The sequence below is a fragment of the Panthera uncia genome, assembly GCF_023721935.1.
Source record: "Panthera uncia isolate 11264 chromosome C1 unlocalized genomic scaffold, Puncia_PCG_1.0 HiC_scaffold_4, whole genome shotgun sequence".
In the NCBI taxonomy this organism is placed as follows: domain Eukaryota; kingdom Metazoa; phylum Chordata; class Mammalia; order Carnivora; family Felidae; genus Panthera; species Panthera uncia.
This window is the reverse complement of record NW_026057585.1, coordinates 25858741-25878411: the sequence shown is the minus strand read 5'-3', so window position 1 is coordinate 25878411 and position 19671 is coordinate 25858741. Positions and strand designations below refer to the sequence as shown.

The 19671-nt window shown below is 36.6% G+C and overlaps 1 protein-coding gene and 1 non-coding gene across 3 annotated transcripts in view; one reads left to right on the top strand and one right to left on the bottom strand.

Moving 5' to 3' along the window:
* Nucleotides 1–19671, top strand: part of ABCD3 (ATP binding cassette subfamily D member 3) — a 75588-nt gene that overhangs the window by 12735 nt on the left and 43182 nt on the right. Inside the window, exons 2-3 of one of the 2 annotated variants that reach the window (XM_049616775.1) lie at nucleotides 12250–12286; nucleotides 19483–19581. In XM_049616775.1, coding sequence (XP_049472732.1) covers nucleotides 12250–12286; nucleotides 19483–19581 — 136 coding nt within the window. Of the gene's footprint in view, nucleotides 1–12249; nucleotides 12287–19482; nucleotides 19582–19671 lie in introns of those variants that run through there. The other variant, XM_049616777.1, reaches the window with a different exon arrangement.
* LOC125913807 (U6 spliceosomal RNA) lies at nucleotides 3060–3170 on the bottom strand. The gene has a single exon (XR_007455102.1). It is a non-coding gene; the product is annotated as a U6 spliceosomal RNA (small nuclear RNA).

The following is a 19671-nucleotide window of genomic DNA, read 5'->3' as shown; positions in this document are numbered from 1 at the left end:
AAAGTCTGAGGTTAAATGCAAAATTAATTGTTAAAATTTTATGGCAAATGTTGATACTAAAATACTGGAATCATCACGAAATAGTCTAAGATTTCTAATGCCTTTTTATTGTATATTACCCTACAGATAAAGAAAACTGCATGAAAACACATACATAATTTAACACCCTTGTAACTACACACAGGTCTAGAAATAAATCTTTGTCAGCCACTCCAGAAGCCTTCCATGTGCCCCTTCCAATCACAGCCCATTCCTCTCCCTTGCTATATAATTGCTATCCTGACTTCTATAGTAATTGCATCTGTACGTCTCTTTTTTAATTTTATTGTCCAAAGGTGCATTCCTAAGCATTGTTGTGTGTTTTCTTGTCTCTCTTAATCTACATGTCCTGCTTGCTTTTTGTCTTGCCCCTTTCTTACAGTTTGTAGATTGCACTGATTGCATACATTTTTCTTCATTCTCTGTATTTCCTGTAAATTAGTAGTTGGATCTAAAAGCTTCATTAAAGTTTAGATTTTGTTTATTTTTTATTTTTTTGGACAAGAATACTTCTAGGTGTTGAGAGATACTCTCCATCAAGATGTATGTAGTGTCCGGTTGTTTCTCTTTTTGTGATTTTTAGCAGCCATCGTTGCCTGATGCCTTGATCAGTGCATTTATTATGGCTTGTAATATGGTGATATTTGAATTGTCATTCTTTATTTGTAAGGTGGAATGCTTCCATAATAAGAAACTTTTCTTTACTATTTGGTTACCCAGTGGTACAATTCAATTAGGAAAGGTAGGATAGATACATGCTTCTTAATTTACCAGTTTTCAAAATAATCCGTCAGTTCCCTTGTTCTCTGAAGGTGACCAATGAGTTGTTCTTAAGTGTCATCATGAACCTATTGATTTACCACAAGTAAATATTTAATGCTATTTTATAGATGCTTTGGTAGAACTCTATTTTATGAATGTAGTGGATCTTATAAATGAAATATAAAATGTGCCTCAGTTATCAACTCTTTCCACTATGTATTACTTCTATATAAATTTTAAGAGCAGCATGTTGGGATTTTGATGAAGATTGCTTCTAATCTGGATCAGTGTATGATTGCCTTTTTTTTTTTTTTTTTTGATTAGTCTTGCCATAAGTTCGTAAAATGTGTGAAGTTTAAAAAATCCAGCTTTCAGTTTTGCTTTACCTCTATTTAGTGTCTGTTTCTTACTTCATTATTGTTTTCCTTTCTGTATTCTTTTATTCTTTACACTTTCTTCAGTTAATTTTATTTTTCTAATGTTCTGAGAGATACGAATTTCCAGACTTTGTTTTCCCTAGAGTGTGCAGTTAAGGTTATAAAGTCTTCTCTAAGCACTGCTTTCGTTGCAGCACACAGGTTTTTTGATGTATAAACTTTACCATTTTGTAAACGTATTTGATATGTCTATTATACATTTCAAAAATATTTTTATTTTGTTGACCCATGACTTTTCCCAAGTGTATCTCTTTATTTATGTCTTTATTTATGTTTATTTATTTATCTATTGTTGCATAAAAAACCACCCACAACTTAATGGCTTTTTGCCACAATTCTGTGGGTGGCTCGTTTTGTCTGGGTTTGCTTGTGAGGCTGCATTCAACTAGAGGATTGGCTGCACAGGAAGATTCAAGATGGCTTTACTTCTTTCTGGCTGATGGTGCCAGCTGGTGGCTTGGGTAGTAGGTGCCTTGGTTCTCATCTAAGTAACTTTTTATTATCCAGTAGGCTTGACCAGTTTCCTCATGTGGTAGTCTCAGGTCAGTAGTCCAAGCGGCAAAAGTAAAAGAAAGGTTTTTGCCACATTCTTTTGGTTAGAGCAAGTCATAAGCTTGGCCCAGATTCAAGGATGAGAAAACAGATTCCTCCTTTTTAGGAGGAACACAAAGAATATGTCTCATATTTAATTTACCAGAATTTCAGGACATTTGGAAATTTTTCTTCTATTTTTTCTTTGTGTTATTGATTAACAGGATAATTGCTTTGTAGTTAGTATTTCTTTTTTCATTATTTTATTTTTATTCCTTATAGTAGTTTGGAAATTATTCTTTATTTTAATTTTTTCTTTTACTGGTGACCCTAGAAATTTTAACATATATTAAAATTTTCAAGGTTAAACATTAATAATACTTTGTCATCCTTGTAAGCAGTAAAATGACTTTAGAGCAGTGGCTCCTCTTAGTTTCCTCCTGATTTATATGTGTTTGGTGTGGTGTTGTTTTTCTTTTTTTTAAAGTACTAAAAGACATTATTATTGTTTTATGTAATTTTCATTTAGAGTTATGTTTACTACTCTTTAGTCTTCATTCATTTTTGCAATTTGCACCTTCCAACTAGAATCATTCTCCCCACCACCAGCAATATGATCTTTAGTACAAATCTACTGATAATGAACTTTATGCATTTTGTCAGATAATATCTTTATTTGCTTTCATTCGTGGGAGTGTTTTTCCCCTGAATATTTAATTCTTTATTTATTTTGGGAGAGAGAAAGACAGCACAAGTAGGGGAGGGGCAGAGAGGGAGAATCCCAAGCAGGCTCTGCATTGTCAGCGAAGAGCCTGATGTAGGACTTGATCTCACAGACTGTGAGATCATGACCTGAGCCTACACCAAGAGTCAAACGCTTAACCGACTGAGCCACCCAGGTGCCCCTAGAATATTTAATTCTTGATTGGCAGTGATTGTCTTTCCACTGAAGATTTGATTCCACCGTCTTCTGATTTCCATTATTATTGAGAAGTCAGCTATCAGTTTATAACTGTTGCCCCTTTGATGGTAATGGGTCTTTTTCTCCTCTAGCTCTAACTTTTAGGGATTTATCTTTATCTTTGACTTTTCCGGAGCTCAATATGATTTGGTTAGGTGTGGATGTTTTTATCTACCCTGCTTAGGATTCCCAGGGCCTTTTTGACTTTGTGGATTGGTTCATCTTCCATTTTGGAATATTCTCAGCCATATACCTTGTTCTCTTTCTTTATTCTTCCCGGACACCAACTAAGATAGTCTTGTTACACAGTCTCTTACTTTTTTTTTTTTTTTCTTTTAAAACACTTCATAAATTTGTGTTTCATTCTAGTGTGGGGACCATGCTGATCTTCCTTCTCAGTGTTATTCCAATTTTACTACATGTGCTGCTCACGTGAGCACTCTCTTGTTTTCCATTTTTTTTTTGTTTACTTTTTATTACACTCTGGATAGTAAATTCTGATTTAGCCTCGAGATTATTAACTAGTTTCTTCAGCTGTGTGAAATCTGCTAAAACTATTAAATATTTAATTTCATTTGTTTCTGTGTTATTTTTTTAAATGTCATTTGGTTCTCTTAGTTTGTGTTGCTTTTTATAATTTACTTGGTTTGGTAGATATCTTTGTTTTATTTTGTGTATTTCTTTTTTTTTTTTTTTTAATGTTTTTTATTTTTGAGACAGAGAGACAGAGCATGAGCAGGGGAGGGGCAGAGAGAGAGGGAGACACAGAACCTGAAGTAGGCTCCAGGCTCTGAGCTGTCAGCACAGAGCACGACGCGGGGCTTGAACCACAAACTGTGAGATCATGACCTGAGCCGAAGTTGGACACTTAACCAACTGAGCCACCCAGGCGCCCCTTTGTGTATTTCTTTATATACAGTCTGGGGGAGGCTGGGTGGCTCAGTCGGTTAAGCAGCCAACTTCAACTCAGGTCATGATCATACAGTTCGTGGATTTGAGCCCTGTGTCAGGCTCTGTGCTGACAGCACAGTCTGGAGCCTGTTTCAGATTCTCTGTCTCCCTCTCTCTTTGCCCCTCTCCAGCTCTCACTCTGTCTCTGTCTCTCTCAAAAATAAAATAAAAAACGTTAAAAAAATTTTTTTAAAGACAGTCTGCATTTTCTTTTAGGATGTGTTTGGCAGTTCCAACGTCTGAAATCTTTTTGGGTCTCCTTCTGTTTTCTTTAATTTCTTCTGGTTCCTGTTTATGGAGTCCGTTTGCTGTGTTCTTGGTTACTTTGATTATGGTCTGGACATTTTATTTCAAATTACTTACAGGGTTGTGCCTAGGTGGCTCAGTTGGTTAAAGAATCCAGCTCTTGACTTTGGCTTAGGTCATGATCTCACAGTTTGTGGGTTCAAGCCCTGTGTTGGGCTCTGTGCTGACAGTTTGGAACCTGCTTGGGATTCTCTCTCTCTGCCTCTCCCCCTACTCATGTGCTCTGTCTCTCTCACTCTCTCAAAATAAATAAACAAATAAACTTAAAAAAAACTAAAATTACTTGTAGGAATAGTTTTGAGGCTTATAGTAAACATACTTTTCTTTTAAGAGGAAAGTTTGCTTTTTACAGTACCTGGAGGCATTATCATTCAGGTATCATTCAGGTTCAACTTAAACCAAATAAGAGCACAGTCTAAAATTTTTTTTTTTTTAATGTTTATTTATTATTGAGACACAGGGAGAGACAGAGCATGAGCAGGGGAGGGGCTGAGAGAGAGGGAGGCACAGAATCTGAAGCAGGTTCCAGGCTCTGAGCTGTTAGCACAAAGCCCGATGCGGGGCCTGAACTCACAAACTGTGAGATCATGACCTGAGCCGAAGTCGGATGCTCAACCAACTGAGCCACCCAGGCGCCCCCAGTCTAAAATTTTTAGTACAGCATTTTAATAAACGCAAAACTGACATTTCAGAGTCCATATTTTTGTTTCCCAGAGGAGTCATATCATTATGTGTCCACATTATTGTCATGTTAATAATGCCTTTCAAATCAATAACTCTACTCTTGAACTTCAAATGTAAAATTTTTAAAAATTGTCTTCTGGACAATTCCATATAGTTATGTTACGGGGACTTGAAATCGAACATGTTTACAGTGAGTCCAGTTATTTCCCTAACTGCTTTTTCTTTTTTTTTTTTTAATGTTTATTTATTTTTGACAGAGAGAAAGAGAAGGGGGTGTGGAGACAGACTCTGGGGCATGAGTGTGGGAGGAGCAGAGAGAGAGAGAGGGAGATACAGAATCCGAAGCAGGCTCCAGGCTCTAAGCTGTCAACACACAGCCTGACGCAAGGCATGAACTCAGGAACTGAGAGATCATGACCTCAGCTGAAGTTGGATGCTTGACCGACTGAGCCACCCAGGCGCCCCTCTGAATGCTTTTTCTACCGTTATTTTTTTTTATGGCTAACAGAATCACTGTCCTCCAGTCACTCACGGTGTAATTGTTCGTGAAACCTGAGGAAAATGATCTTTGCCTTTCATGGCATCAGTTTGGAACTGATGGTTTCTACTATCTCCTCTATCTTTACACAGTTTTTAAAGTCTATGTTCTTCTCCACTTTTTTCCATATTCATTCGAACCTTGAACAATGTAGCGATTAGGAGTACTGAACTCCCACGCATTTGACAATCTGTGTATAATTTTGGACTTCCCCCAAATTTAACTACTAATAGCCTATTATTAACTGACCAGAAGAAGCCTTACTGATAACATAAATATTGATGAACACATATTTAGTATATTATATGGATTATGTACTGTATTCTTATAGTGAAGTAAGCTAGAGAAAAGAAACTATTACTCAGAAAATCATAAGGAAGAGAAAAATGCATTTACAGTCTCGTATTGTAAAAAATCTGTGTATAAGTGGTCCCGCACAGTTCAAACCTGTATTGTTAAGGGTTGGCTGTAGTCCCAGCTCTGATCTATTTCCTCACTCTGTCATTTCTAGCAGTTTCCCTATCTTTCTTTCCATTCTGATAGCCACCGCCTATGTTCAGGTCTTCACCTTCGGGCCCTAATTAACCTCATTTGGGTGTATGCCATGTACGCGCACGCACATGCACACACATGCACACACACACACACACACACACAATTTGATGTGGCTATGGAAATGAATTGAAAGAGCTTAGAGATGATAAGGAAACTATTTAGAAAGTAGGTAGGAAGAGTATAGTACTTCATGTGAGAAATTTTGATGGCCTGAATTGAAGTCCTGGAAGTACAGATGAAATGAAGAGCATAAGAGAGTGATTGGATATGAAGAGTATGAGAAAGGGAGAATACTTAAGAATAATTCCCAAGTTTGTGGTTTGGGTGGTAGCTTAGATGAAGGTACATTCACTGAGTTAGGGCCCAGGTTCAGTATGAGAAGATGAAAGACTAGATTTGGGGTAGAAAAGTAAGTTTAGAAGTATTCATTAAATATTATTTAATTTTTAGAATTTTATTTTGGAATATACTAATAAATTGATTATTCCATCAACACTAATGAAGCAGTGATTTAAAACCAATTCATTGTTTACAAAAGAAAAATAATATAAAATAATCTTGGACATTAACTGGAATAAATAATTCTTTATACTCTTTTACCCCCAGCACTGGTAATGAATTGTAGCAATATTATTTCACCTATCACTTTAAATGAATGTTGATTCCATTTTTATTGACCTTAAAATTTTTGCCTGTATTTAAATGGTAAATCTGTAGAAGAACTGTAAGAAAAAAAAGTAGTATATGCTTAATTTCATGCTTATACATATTTAAGGAAGCACCAGTTTCACTTAAGGCCAATGGTGGGATCTGTAAGAATTTGTTTTTTTCCTTCAAAAGAGGTTCATACATTATCCCAAGTCTGAGAAATACTGGCCTGGAAGAATTAACTAGGTGAGAAAAGCTTTAGGGACAACATTACTGTTCTGGTTAAATAAATTCTGATTAAGGTTTTCAGAATTGTTTTCTTCCTTTTTTAGTTTGAAAGCTCTTATCTAAAAACTTCTTTGTTTTAATTCTTGACAATTTCTTTTTCCTAGTCTTTAGTTGTCTCCTCCCATCTTTAGGGAACTTCCTGCCTGTTAATTTTATATGTTTTGCCGGCAGTATTAAGGAACAATTAACTCCATCTCCCCCTCCCTCACCTCTCCAAAAATAAAGAACAAACAAAATGCACTATTCTCTTATGTTCTTAGGAAAGAATCTTTTTTGGTATCTGTTAGTATTTTTTTTTTTTTATGGCTTTATTGAAACATTATTGATAGTAAACTGCTGATATTTAAAGTATACAACTTGATGAGTTTTGGCATGTAACACCTCTGAAATAATTATTGTAATCAAGGTAATGAACATTTCCATCATCCCAAAGTTCCTTGTGACCCTTTGTAGTCAGTCTCCTCCTTGCCCTTAGCTTGAAGCAACCACTAATCTGCCTTCTGTAACTACAGATTGGTTTTAGTTGCTCTAGAATTTCCTAAGTGGAATCATACATTATATACTTTTTTGTCTAACTACTTTCTGTCAGCATATTGCTTTTGAGATTCATCCATGTTGTGTGTATCAATAGTTTGTTTTTTTAATTGTTGAGTACATTTTATGGATATACCACTTGCTTGTTGATGGACATTTGGATTGTTTCCAGTTTTTGACCATTAAAAATAAAGCTGCTGTGAACATTTATGTAGAGTATATGTATGGATGTATGCTTTCATTTCTCATGAGCAAATAGGAATGGCTAGGTTGTATGGTAGGTGTATGTTTAACATTGAACATTTAACATTTTTTAAATTTTTTTTTTTAACGTTTATTTATTTTTGAGACAGAGAGAGACAGAGCATGAACGGGGGAGGGTCAGAGAGAGAGGGAGACACAGAATCCGAAACAGGCTCCAGGCTCCGAGCTGTCAGCACAGAGCCTGATGCGGGGCTGGGCTGCAACTCACAGACTGCGAGATCGTGACCTGAGCCGAAGTCAGATGCTTAACCGACTGAGCCACCCAGGCGCCCCAATATTTATTTATTTTTGAGAGACGGAGAGAGAGCACAAGCAGGGCAGAGAGAGAGGGAGACACAGAATCTGAAGCAGGCTCCAGGCTCTGAGCTGTCAGCACAGAGCCCAACGCGGGCCTCGAACTCACAGAACGTGAGATCATGACCTGAGCCAAAGTCGGACCCTCAACCAGCTGAGCCACCCAGGCGCCCCTGTTTAACTTTTTAAGAAACTGTTTTCCAAAGTGATTGTATCATTTTATATTCCCATCAACAGTATATAGGAAGATTCCAGTTGTTCCACATCCTTGATAATTCTTGGTATGATCAGTCTTTTTAATCTGAGCCATTCTAGTGGATGAGTGTAGTGGTGTCTCACTGTGATCTTAATTTGCATTTCTCTAAGAACTAAGGGAATGTTTGAGCATTATTCATGTGTTTATTTTCCATCCATACATTTTCCTTGGCACAGTGTCTGTTTAAATCTTTAAAGGAATTGTCTTCTTATTTGACTTAAGATTATTATGTATTCTGAATATGCCTTTTTCTGGGATATGTTTTGTTTTGTTTTGTTTTTAAGTTTACTTATTCTGAGAGAGAGCACATGAGGTGGGGAGGAGCAGAGAGAGAATCCCAAGCAGGCTCTGCACTAGTAGCCTGAGATCACCACATGAGCCGAAATCAAGAGTTGCATGGTTAACTGAGCCATCCAGGTGCTTCTGGAAATATGCTTTATAAATATTTTCTTTATCTTTTGAAGAACAAACATTTAAAATTTTGATGAAATCCAAGTTATTGATTTTTTTTTTTTTTTCTGGTACAGCTTGTATTTTGTGTGTCCTATTTAAGAAGTCTTTGTTTTAACTCAGGGTTACTAAGGTTTTTTTCCTGTTTTCTTCTAGAAGTTTCATAGTTTTAGCTCTTACATTTAGGTCTGTGTTCCACTTCCATTTCTTTTTTGTATATGGTGTGCAATAAGTGGTAGGATTAATTTATTTTACATATGGCTGTCCAGTTGATCTGATACATTTGTTAAAAAGATTGTTCTTGGGGCACCTGGGTGGCTCAGTTGGTTAAGCGTCTGACTTTGGCTCAGGTCATGACCTGGTGGTTTGTGAGTTTGAGTCCTGTGTTGGGCTCTGTGCTGACAGTTCAGAACCTGGAGCCTTTGTCTCCCTCTTTGTCCCTCCCCTACTTGTGTTCTATCTCTTTCTTTTTCTCTCAAAAATAAATAAACATTAAAAAATTTACATAAAAAAAGATTATTCTTTCCCCATTCAATTATCTTAGCACCTTTGTCTTAAATCAATTGGCCATAGGTGGAGCTGGATGCTGCACTTGATCCCGCAACCCTGGGATCATGACCTGAGCCAAAATGAAGAGTCAGATGCCAAGGGTGCCTGGGTGGCTCAGTCATTTGAGCATCTGACTCTTGATTTTGGCTTAGGTCATGATCCCATGGTCAAGGGATTGAGCCCCTGTGTCTGGCTCCGCGCTGAGCATGGAGCCTGGTTAAGATTCTCTCTCTCTCTCTCTCTCTCTCTCTCTGCCTCTGCCCCTCTGCCCCTCTGCCCCTCTGCCCCTCTGCCCCTCTGCCACTTGCACTTACCCTCTGTCTCTAAAATTAAAAAAAAAACAAAAAACTTTTCTGATTGGTGGCAGTATTAACAAATATAATTTTTAAAATATTGCATAATAAAATATATTACATTTGGAAGGTCTGCTACACAACTCAGTGAATTAGTATTTTCCAAAACTCAAATGCATATTACAAAATTTTGCATGGATAAAATATCCACCAAAAGTAATGTACTATAGACCAATGGATTTTATTGTATAGGGTACAAAGAGGTTCATTGATTTCATACTGCACTGTAACATTATAGTTATGAAAATTATGAAGTACTCCCATTTGACAACTATCTGTATCACAATAGAAAGAATGACTCTGATATGAGAACCCAGTTTTCTTCTATTAAGTCAGACATGAATAAGATTTTCCGAAATATAAGACAGTGCCACTTTCCTAACTAACTTTTTTGTTTGGGAAAATATAGCTATTTTTATAAAAAATTTATGTAACATTATCTTTAAATGAATTTTGTTGTACTCTGAAATGTAACAAGACAACTATTGACTAATGACTGTTGTAGTTATTACAGATACCTTGCCATTAGTGTAAAAATCAGCAATATATTTTGAACACGTTGACCTTTATTTTAATGCATTTAGCTGGTTAGTTGATCTTTTTGGTAGCCAAAGAATACACAAGAGTAGAAGACATGACTGTCGTAGAGCCTTTTTTAGTTTCATAAGATAAAAATCAAGAAAAGGTAAATACTTAATATTTGTTAGAATTGAATCTGCCTACTGGTAAGTAGATCATGTTTTGGAAGTAAATTAACTTCTCTCCAGGCTGTAGCATGACATTTCAAGTGAAAACATGTAACTCAATAATTAGGATTCTGGCATACTAATTCTAATAAATTCTAATTTATCATAAAATTTATCATAAAATTCTAATTTATCCTAAATGATCTACATATATTTATGTAGCTAGTGTCTTCAATATTGAGAACTTTCATGGAAAACATTAAATAATTCTTTTTTTTAAAGTTTATTTATTTATTTGGAGACCGAGAGTGTGAGTGGGGGAGGGGCAGAGAAAGGGGGAGAATCTCAAGCAGGCTCCATGCTGTCAGCGCCTGACGGCCAGGCTAGAACTCGCAAAACTGAGATCGTGACCTGAGTCGAAATCAAGTGTGGGATGCTCAACCGACTGAGCCACCCAGACACCCCTTAAAGAATTGTTTTAAAAAGTGGAATTTAGGGGCGCCTGAGTGGCTCAGTCGGTTAAGCGTCCGACTTCAGCTCAGGTCATGATCTCGCGGTCCGTGAGTTCGAGCCCCGCGTCGGGCTCTGTGCTGACAGCTCAGAGCTTGGAGCCTGTTTCAGATTCTGTGTCTCCCTCTCTCTCTGACCCTCCACCGTTCATGCTCTGTCTCAAAAATAAATAAACGTTAAAAAAAAAAAATTAAAAAAAAAATTAAAAAGTGGAATTTAGAAAGCCTGTAAAAGAGAGCTCATAATTAATTGCACCTGCCTGAACATATATATAAAGGCATTTTCTAAAACAGTTTTACAATCTCATAAAAAATTTAAAACAGAAAAGCAATCCTGTAATACAATTGAAAATAGAAAAAATAATAAACCCAAGCACTCTTAGAATAAGAGCATTTACTAAACTGTAGTTAAGTTTGGCTTGCTAGCCTTGTTCAGTGATCTGGTATCTTATAACTGAAAGTGTTCATTTTAGATTGTTGGAGCCCCACTAAGTGTTGAACATAGAGGATTGAACACTATATGCCCCCTGTAGACACGGAGGTATGCTACCCACATTCCCCTCAAATAAGGGCTTACTGTCCAGCTATAAGGAGTTGGATAACCAAGTGACCCCTTCTGCCTGCATCTTAGAGTCTGCCTTTGTTACAGAGTCACCTTCCCCAAGTGATTGACCTTTCTGGACCAGCATGCATTTGTAGACTGAACAAGGAAAAGGTAAAAAGACCTGGCCTTTTCAACCTTTCACAGAGCACTCTTATGGACAGTACTTGCTACAGGGTTTCCTGCCTGGTTGGTTGAAATTTTATTGGGCCTGCATCACAGTTTGAGTTTTGTCTAGACTTGCTTTCCTTTCATAGGTATTGATCCCCAGTAAACATTTTGTACCCCAAACAGCACCTCATGTCTACTTTGGAGCAACCAACCTGCAGTAGCTCCTGATCTCATGGAACTGATTTATAGGGAGGAATTATCCATCAAAAGAGATTTAAAATGTGATCAGTGTTGTACAGAATTATAGGGTTCTATGATAGTGTGTTACAAAAAGAACCTAAGCCTGATTATTATGTTGTTTAGGGAGGTAACCTAAATTAGTGGTCAGACCTAGATGTAATTACCAGATTAATCGCTTTTGAATAGCATGAACCATGCCACTTATGTACCAAGTCAGTTTTCTATTTGTAACATGAATGGCACATGGTCCTTCCTCCTTTAGGCCACTAATCTGGGATTGCTCACATGGCTGGGAGAAGATTCCTAGCAGCAAGAGAGCCCAGTGCACAAATAGTTTGCAAGCCCTTGCTTGTGTTAATTTGCTAATATCCCATTGGTGGAAGCAGTTTGCATGGCCAAACCTTGATTCAAAGATGGAGAAATAGACTCTGCCTCTCCATGGGAAAATGAGTGTGTGTGTATTAAAAATTAATGATACAATGCTTGATATAGTAGTAGTTAACATATTGAGCATTTTCTCTAAATAATACTTAGTAAGGGGCAGCTGGAGTATTATATTTAATATGTTCTATCTTTGTGTGATATGAAAAAGAAGGAACTCACTTGGAGAATTTGGTATATTCTTCTGATGTCTTAAAATAATTTTTATGATGGGAACAGTTTGCAAATAAAGCTCTTTCTCTTTTCTTTTTTCCTCTGCAGTAAGAAAAATGGAAAACCACCATTACAGAACAATGAGGTAAAATTTTAAATAACCTACTCTTTGGGATTTCATGTATTTCATTTATTTTGTTACATAAATTTGAATTAGGATAAAATGATATTAGAATTAGAAGGGAACTTATTATTCAATCCACTGTTTATTATAGGAATTCTTTTTGAAATAGGATTCCTTGATAGGTGACTTCCAGTATTTACTTGAATCTGTTCATATGATGAGGAGTAGTAACACCTAGGAGGCAGCCATTACTGTATTAGTTCCAGCCCATAAAGAGATTAATCTTCCCCTCTACCCTCTTAGTGATTGATTCTATTTTGTCTTTTAAAAAAATTTTTTTTTTCAACGTTTTTTATTTTATTTTTGGGACAGAGAGAGACAGAGCATGAACGGGGGAGGGGCAGAGAGAGAGGGAGACACAGAATCGGAAACAGGCTCCAGGCTCCGAGCCATCAGCCCAGAGCCCGACGCGGGGCTCGAACTCACGGACCGCGAGATCGTGACCTGGCTGAAGTCGGACGCTTAACCGACTGCGCCACCCAGGCGCCCCTCTATTTTGTCTTTTGTAGCCATATAGGACAAGCCTGCTCTGTTTTCTCTAATAGACTTTCATATTGTTTGAAGATAGTTTATCTATCTTCTATCTATCTGTCATGGTTTCCAATCTTTTTCAATTCCATATACATTCTTCTGGACCTACACTGATTAGTTTCTCTAGACATTATTCTTAGTCTAGAACACTTGACTAGCATGGACTATATCAGCACTATTACCTCTCTTAATATGAAAGCCATATTGCTGAAATTCAGCCTAGAATTACATTTATGTCTTTGCTCCTAACTGCTGTTTACATTGAATTGAGTTTTTGGTAGATTGTAACCTTCATTTATCCTTAAAAAAAATTATTTTAATGTTTGTTTATTTTTGAGAGAGAGACAGAGGGCGAGCGGGGGAGGAGCCACCCAGGCGTCCTTCCTTCAGTTACTTTCTGTTGAACAACTCTGTTGGCAGATTCCCTACATCTGTATTCATCAGTTGAATTTCTTCTTTAATAACAGCTTTATTGAGATATAATTTATAGACTATAAGATTTATCCATTCAAGGATACAGTTCAGTATATTCGCAGAGTTGTGTGGACTAATTTTAGGAAATTGTCTTCTCCCCAAAAAGAAATTCCATACCCATTAACAATCACTCCTCATTAACCTCTTCTTTTAGACCCCAGTAATCACTAATCTATTTTCTATTTCTGTGATTTGCCTGTTTCAGAAATTTTATGTAAAAAGAATCATATAATATGTGGTATGTTATGACTGCTTCTTTTATTTAGCATGACATTTTCAAGGTTCATTTGTGTTGTTGCATGTATCAGTATTTCATTCCTTTTTATTGCCAAATAATATTCTGTTGCATAGATTTACCACATTTTATTTATCCATTTATCAGTTGAGGGAAATTTAGGTTGTTTTCATTTTTAGGTTATAAGGAATAATGCTGCTATGAACATTCATGTGCAAATTTTTGTGTGAACCTGTGTTTTCATTTCTTTTGAGTAAATACCTAGAAGTGGAATTGCTGGATCATATGGTAACTTAGTTGATTTATTTTAAATAAATATTTATTTCTATACATGGCAGCTTATTGGATATGTGTTATTAGTCTATACTATAGTATGTCTGTACTGTTAGTGTAAGTTTGAATGTAATTCTGACGTCTAATAAGTCCGGTAGAAGGCATTCTCCATAATTAAAATTTTAGTTACTTATTTATTTATTTTAATATTTATTTATTTTTGAGAGAGAGAGACAGAGCATGAGCAGGGGAGGGGCAGAGAGAGAGGGAGACACAGAATCTGAAGCAGGCTCTAGGCGCTGAGCTGTCAACAAAGAGCCTGACGTGGGACTCGAACTCACAAACTGTGAGATCATGACCTGAGCCGAAGTCAGATACTTCACTGACTGAGCCACCCAGGCGCCCTAAAATTTTTTGATGCTTGTTTATTTTTGAGAGAGATACAGAGAGCTCAAGTGGGGGAGGGGCAGAGAGAGAGGGAGACACAGAATCCAAAGCAGGCCCCAGGCTCTGAGCTGTCAGCACAGAGCCTGATGTGGGGCTCAAACCCATGACCCATGAGATCATGACCTGGACCACCCAGGTGCCCCATTTTCAGTAATTTAAATTGGCCTTCTCATTCTTCTTCAGAATTGCTGATATTATTGACTATGTAATTAGGACCAAGGAGGTTACTCCAGCATCTCTTAATCTTTATTTGTTTGCTTGTTTTCGGTTATGGTTTATTTGGCTATGACTATATCCAACTATAGCAAAATCAGGTTCATATTTCTTTATTAAGGGCCACAGTAATTTTCTAAGAACATCAATTCTTGATAAGTTTATTGATTCATTTATAAAGTCGATCTCTCAACAAATATTGATTGATCCCTTCATATATGTCTAGTTATTGGTCTTGTCTCTGGGTGTACAGCAGATATGAATATAAGTCCTTACCCTTGTGGAGCTTACATTATACATGTCAGTTAATATACTAGTAAAATGTTCTTAACAAAGAAGAAAATGGGAAGAGTTAGACATGACTTATTCCTAGTAAACTCATGCTGGCTTCTAGTAATTAGTGTCTCTTAATGTACCCAGATCTTCCATATAATGTCTGTTCTCTGAATATTCCAGAGATTGATGTCAAAATTGCTGTTCTTTGGTTTCTGTGATCTTTTTCTCTGACTGTGAAGAATGGGACAGGGTTTGTTTATCTCAATGTCTGGCATATTTCCATCTTCATAATCTCATATCTAAATTATATCTGAGTAATCAAACCTTAATTATCTTAGTTATATCTACCATCTGCATCATATCATATCAAGTTCTAGGACATCATTAAAACTTGTCAGTACAGCTAAATTCATTCACTGATTCTTTAATTTCTATTTTTGTATAACTTTTTTTTTAGCATATACTTATTTGCTCGTTGTATAGTGTGAGCAAGATAACTTTATGTTAGATTAAATAGTTGACAAAGGGATATAATACAGTATGCACACTTATACCACATTTGTAAAATTTATAGGAAGTGAGCACATATACACATATATACATATATGCTGAAATGAAATCTGATGGGATATTTGCCTGGTAGTTGATGTCTCTAAATGATAGGTATAGGCTCCTTATTTTTGCTCTTCAGACTTTTTAATTTTTCTGTAGTTAATGTGTTACTTAGGAGGGAAAGCAGTTAAAAAGGGAATGTTTTTTTCATTGAAATTTTTTTATAATGTTTGGTGGGATGGTACAATTTTCACAAGACATGAGATTTAAGAAGAAGATTTAATAGAGTTACACAGTATAAAGACATAGTTGAGTTGATTTAAAAATACTTATTTAATTTTGATGGCAGTATACATGACATAAAACTCAAAATATATAAAGGTAAACACAGTACTGTGTTTATGGGGAACCATAAATTCAAATGGAGAATTTAGCATTCCCATGCATGTTTTATACTGATGGGGTGTTTGTATGTATGTGTAGCTTCATAAACATTAGTGTAAGTAGAACTATTTTGCATATTAAAAATTCTATAAATTGAATCATGGATGTATCATTCTACTTTTTTTCAGCTTAATGTTTTTTAGTTTCAATGTTAATGTCTGTGTTGATAGCTGAAGATCTAGTTAATGTAACTGGTCTGTAGTATTTTGTTGTATAAATAGGAGCTGCTTCCTTTTTTACAGGTGTGTAGAATTTTCATTGCATAAATTTTCTATAATTTATATACTATATCATTATTGATGCATATTTAGGTTTTGATTTTATGATAATATACGGTGTGCAGATGTTTTTCATTTATGTGTTTAAGCATATGTGCCCGAATACCAATAGGATAAGTTCCTAAAAGTAAATATGCTGTGTTATTTTACATTTTACACCCCGTGTACATTTTACATTTTGTTAGTTGCTATTATAGGTATTACATGATAGTCGTATCAATTTGCACTTTCCCAACAATATACCGGAATGCTTACACTCTTGTCAGCGCCATATGACCTTTTATTTTATTTGCTGTTTCAAACATCTGTTTTAGTTCATTCTAGTTCATCTTACCTTTCTAAGTTGATTGGCACATCATTTGGAACTTCTTTTTGCCCTTTGACCTAGTTGCCTCCTGAGTGTTAGGTACATTATTTTCTGGTTGCATTTTTCTTTCATTATTTAAATGGTCTTTATCTAATGGTTTGCTTTTTCTATAATTTAAGTTTTAAATTTGTAACATCAAGGTGTTTTTTTGTATTTTTAAAGAAATAGTGGGAAGTTCCAGGTGGGGAAAGTCAATTGTGAAATTGAAGTGAATTCATAGGATGGTCTAGTAGTGCTTATGAAATGTACTGTCTCTGTAGATGCTCTCCTTTAGATTGGTTTCAGGTATGAGTTTTATTACGTGTCAAGACTGGTAGAGCATTTTGGTACGTCTTCAGCCTTTCTGAGCCAGCCTTCTAGTCCAGGGGTTTCTTTGCAAAACATGCGGTGATGACTTTAGGAAGTATATATGCAGTTCCTTCATGGCTTGAAATGAAATGCAAATCAAGTCAGGCTTTCAGAAAGCTTATGGGTTAGGAGTGGTGACAATAGGAGCAGTAATAAAAGAGGAGGAAGAATTATATACCAAGTAGCTGTTAATATTTTAAAGTGCTTCAATGTGACTTTCTTATAACTTTTCTAAAACTGTCCTCATTGTTTTCCCTAGATCGTTTTTTTTTTTTTTTTTTAATTTTTTTTTTCAACGTTTTTTATTTATTTTTGGGACAGAGAGAGACAGAGCATGAACGGGGGAGGGGCAGAGAGAGAGGGAGACACAGAATCGGAAACAGGCTCCAGGCTCCGAGCCATCAGCCCAGAGCCTGACGCGGGGCTCGAACCCACGGACCGCGAGATCGTGACCTGGCCGAAGTCGGACGCCCAACTGACTGCGCCACCCAGGCGCCCCCCCTAGATCGTTTTTTGAAAGCAACTAGAAATAGGTAATCCTCTGTTTAAGTCAGAAGATGGCCATTTAATTTATTACTACTCTGTTTATTCAAGGTATTGACTACATGTGCAGTGAGGTGTGGTAGGGAGGCAGTGACAGGAGGAAAAACTTGAAAGTAGAAGTTTTAACTTTTTTTTTGAAGGCAGTTGATATCTATTGCCTTGTCTTTATTTTTTTCTTCCTATATTTTGTCAGTTGGGGGAAGTAAAAGGGGAGATTTCAGTTGAAGTTGTAGGGTTTAGCTTGAGAAGAATAAGCTAGCTAAAGTAAATAGACTGGGGGCGCCTGAGTGGCTCAGTTGGTTAAGCATCCCACTTTGGCTCAGGTCATGATCTCACGGTTCATGAATTTGAGTCCCACGTTGGGCTTGCTGCTGTCCGTGCAGAGCCTGCTTCAGATTCTCTCTCAGTCTCCCGCCCCTAACCCATTCCTGCTCGCTCTCTCTCAAAAATAAATAAAAACATTAAAAAATATATTAAAAAAAACAAATAGACTGTAAGTAGCACTTTTGGTCTATTTTACTTACTGGTGTATCCACATCATTCAGAACAGTGCCTGGGACTGAGTGAGTATTTATTGAATGAATGCATGCATGTGTGAATGAAGTAGACTGGGCCTCTAATTCAGTAGAACGAGTTTTGCAACCTTCATAAGGTTTGAAAGACCTAAGCTCTGTTCTAGCAGTAACAGGGTAGGCTGATTGTTACCCATCTTAGTCTTCCTGATGTAACTGTACAAATACAGTGCCTTCAGACTTCCTTTCTTGGTTTACAGTTCTGTAATGCAGTCAGTGCCTGTTAAGATTATATAAATATAAGGCACTTAGCACAGTGTCTGACATACAGATGGAAGATTATTATTATTCTAATTCAGTATACAAACTATTCATTTCAGGTTCATCAGCTTAGATGAAACATATTTACACTAAAGTTTAACTATAGAATTTACTATACCATGGGTATTGTTTATCAAGAGCCTAGTAGTTAACAAATAAGTAACTTTGATTATGGGAAGTGGGGAAGGGTCTAGGGAGGGGATGGGATCCTTCTGGTGTGTGTTGCCTACTGCAGGAAGTTTCTCCTGTATATTCTTCCAAACAGTCCAGGGGTAATAAAGTAAATAGCCTCTACCATACCCAGTTCATCTTACATTTTCTTTATCCTTGCGAACACTTAAAAGAAGAAATGTCTGAGGATGGTAAGATTAATCACTGCTCTTAAGTTTCTTCAGTGGTTTCCCACTACACTGGCAATAAACTCTAAGTCCTTACTGTGGCCTCAAGGGTCTGTCTTTTGCAGGCCATGTCAACCTCTTCAGCTTTTCTCATTTTTATTCTCTTTGCTTTAGCATTTCTACACTCTTGCTCTTCGGTGTACGCACTAATTTTAATTCTCAACGCTGGGTTTTTGTGTTTGGTGTTCCCTGTGCTTGACTACCCTCCTGTCCCAAAGTTATCACATGGCTTCACTTTATGTCGCAGCTTGAATGTCACCTCCCCAAAGAGCTCTTGCTTTCATCCTAGCTGAATCCGTCTTTTTCTTCTGGTCCTGCCTAGTGTACCTGTAACAATTTGTTGGTTTATTTTTATCTGTATTTCTCCTGTTAGAATGTGAGCTGTAGGAGTAAAGGTACCTTGTCTTAGAGTTTACGAGGAAGAGAGAGTGAGTTGGTAGATTGCATGTTGGAAATGCTAAATGATAAATATAGGAAACTAAAAGTTCCCGGTAATTAATACCAGGAAAATTCCTGTTCAGGATTTTAAAAACATTCTACTGTTAATCAGGAAGTGGATAATAGTAAGTACTTGACCATTTCTTAGCTGTCTCTCTGATCTCATCTTCTGCTTCTATCCTTTGCTTCTATGCTTCTAGTTCCAGCCAGATTGCCATTTCGTTGTTCCTCAAGCAACTAAATGAGCTTTCACCTTGGCATTTTACACTTGCTGTTTCTTCTGCTTGCAGTGTTCTCCCGGATATTCCCGTGGCCCAGAACTTCTCACTTCTTTATTCAGTTTCTGATAACATTTTATTTTCTTGAAAGCATGTTTGAAGAGCAGTGCAAGTTTGCACTCTCTGAATGCAATATCCATTTTGATAATTGTTATTACTGACTTCGATGAAATGTGGTTCTTTAATCTTATTTGTTATAAATATCTTAACTTTTTTTGTTTTAATGTAGAAAGAGGGGAAAAAAGAGCGAGCTGTGGTGGACAAGGTGTTTCTTTTAAGACTCACACGGATTCTGAAAATTATGGTCCCTAGAACATTTTGTAAAGAGGTAAGTCTTATGAAATTATATTGTTTAACTTTTGAGGTTACATGAGATCAGACCAATAGCTTTTGTTATTCTACAGGTCAGATGTTTTCT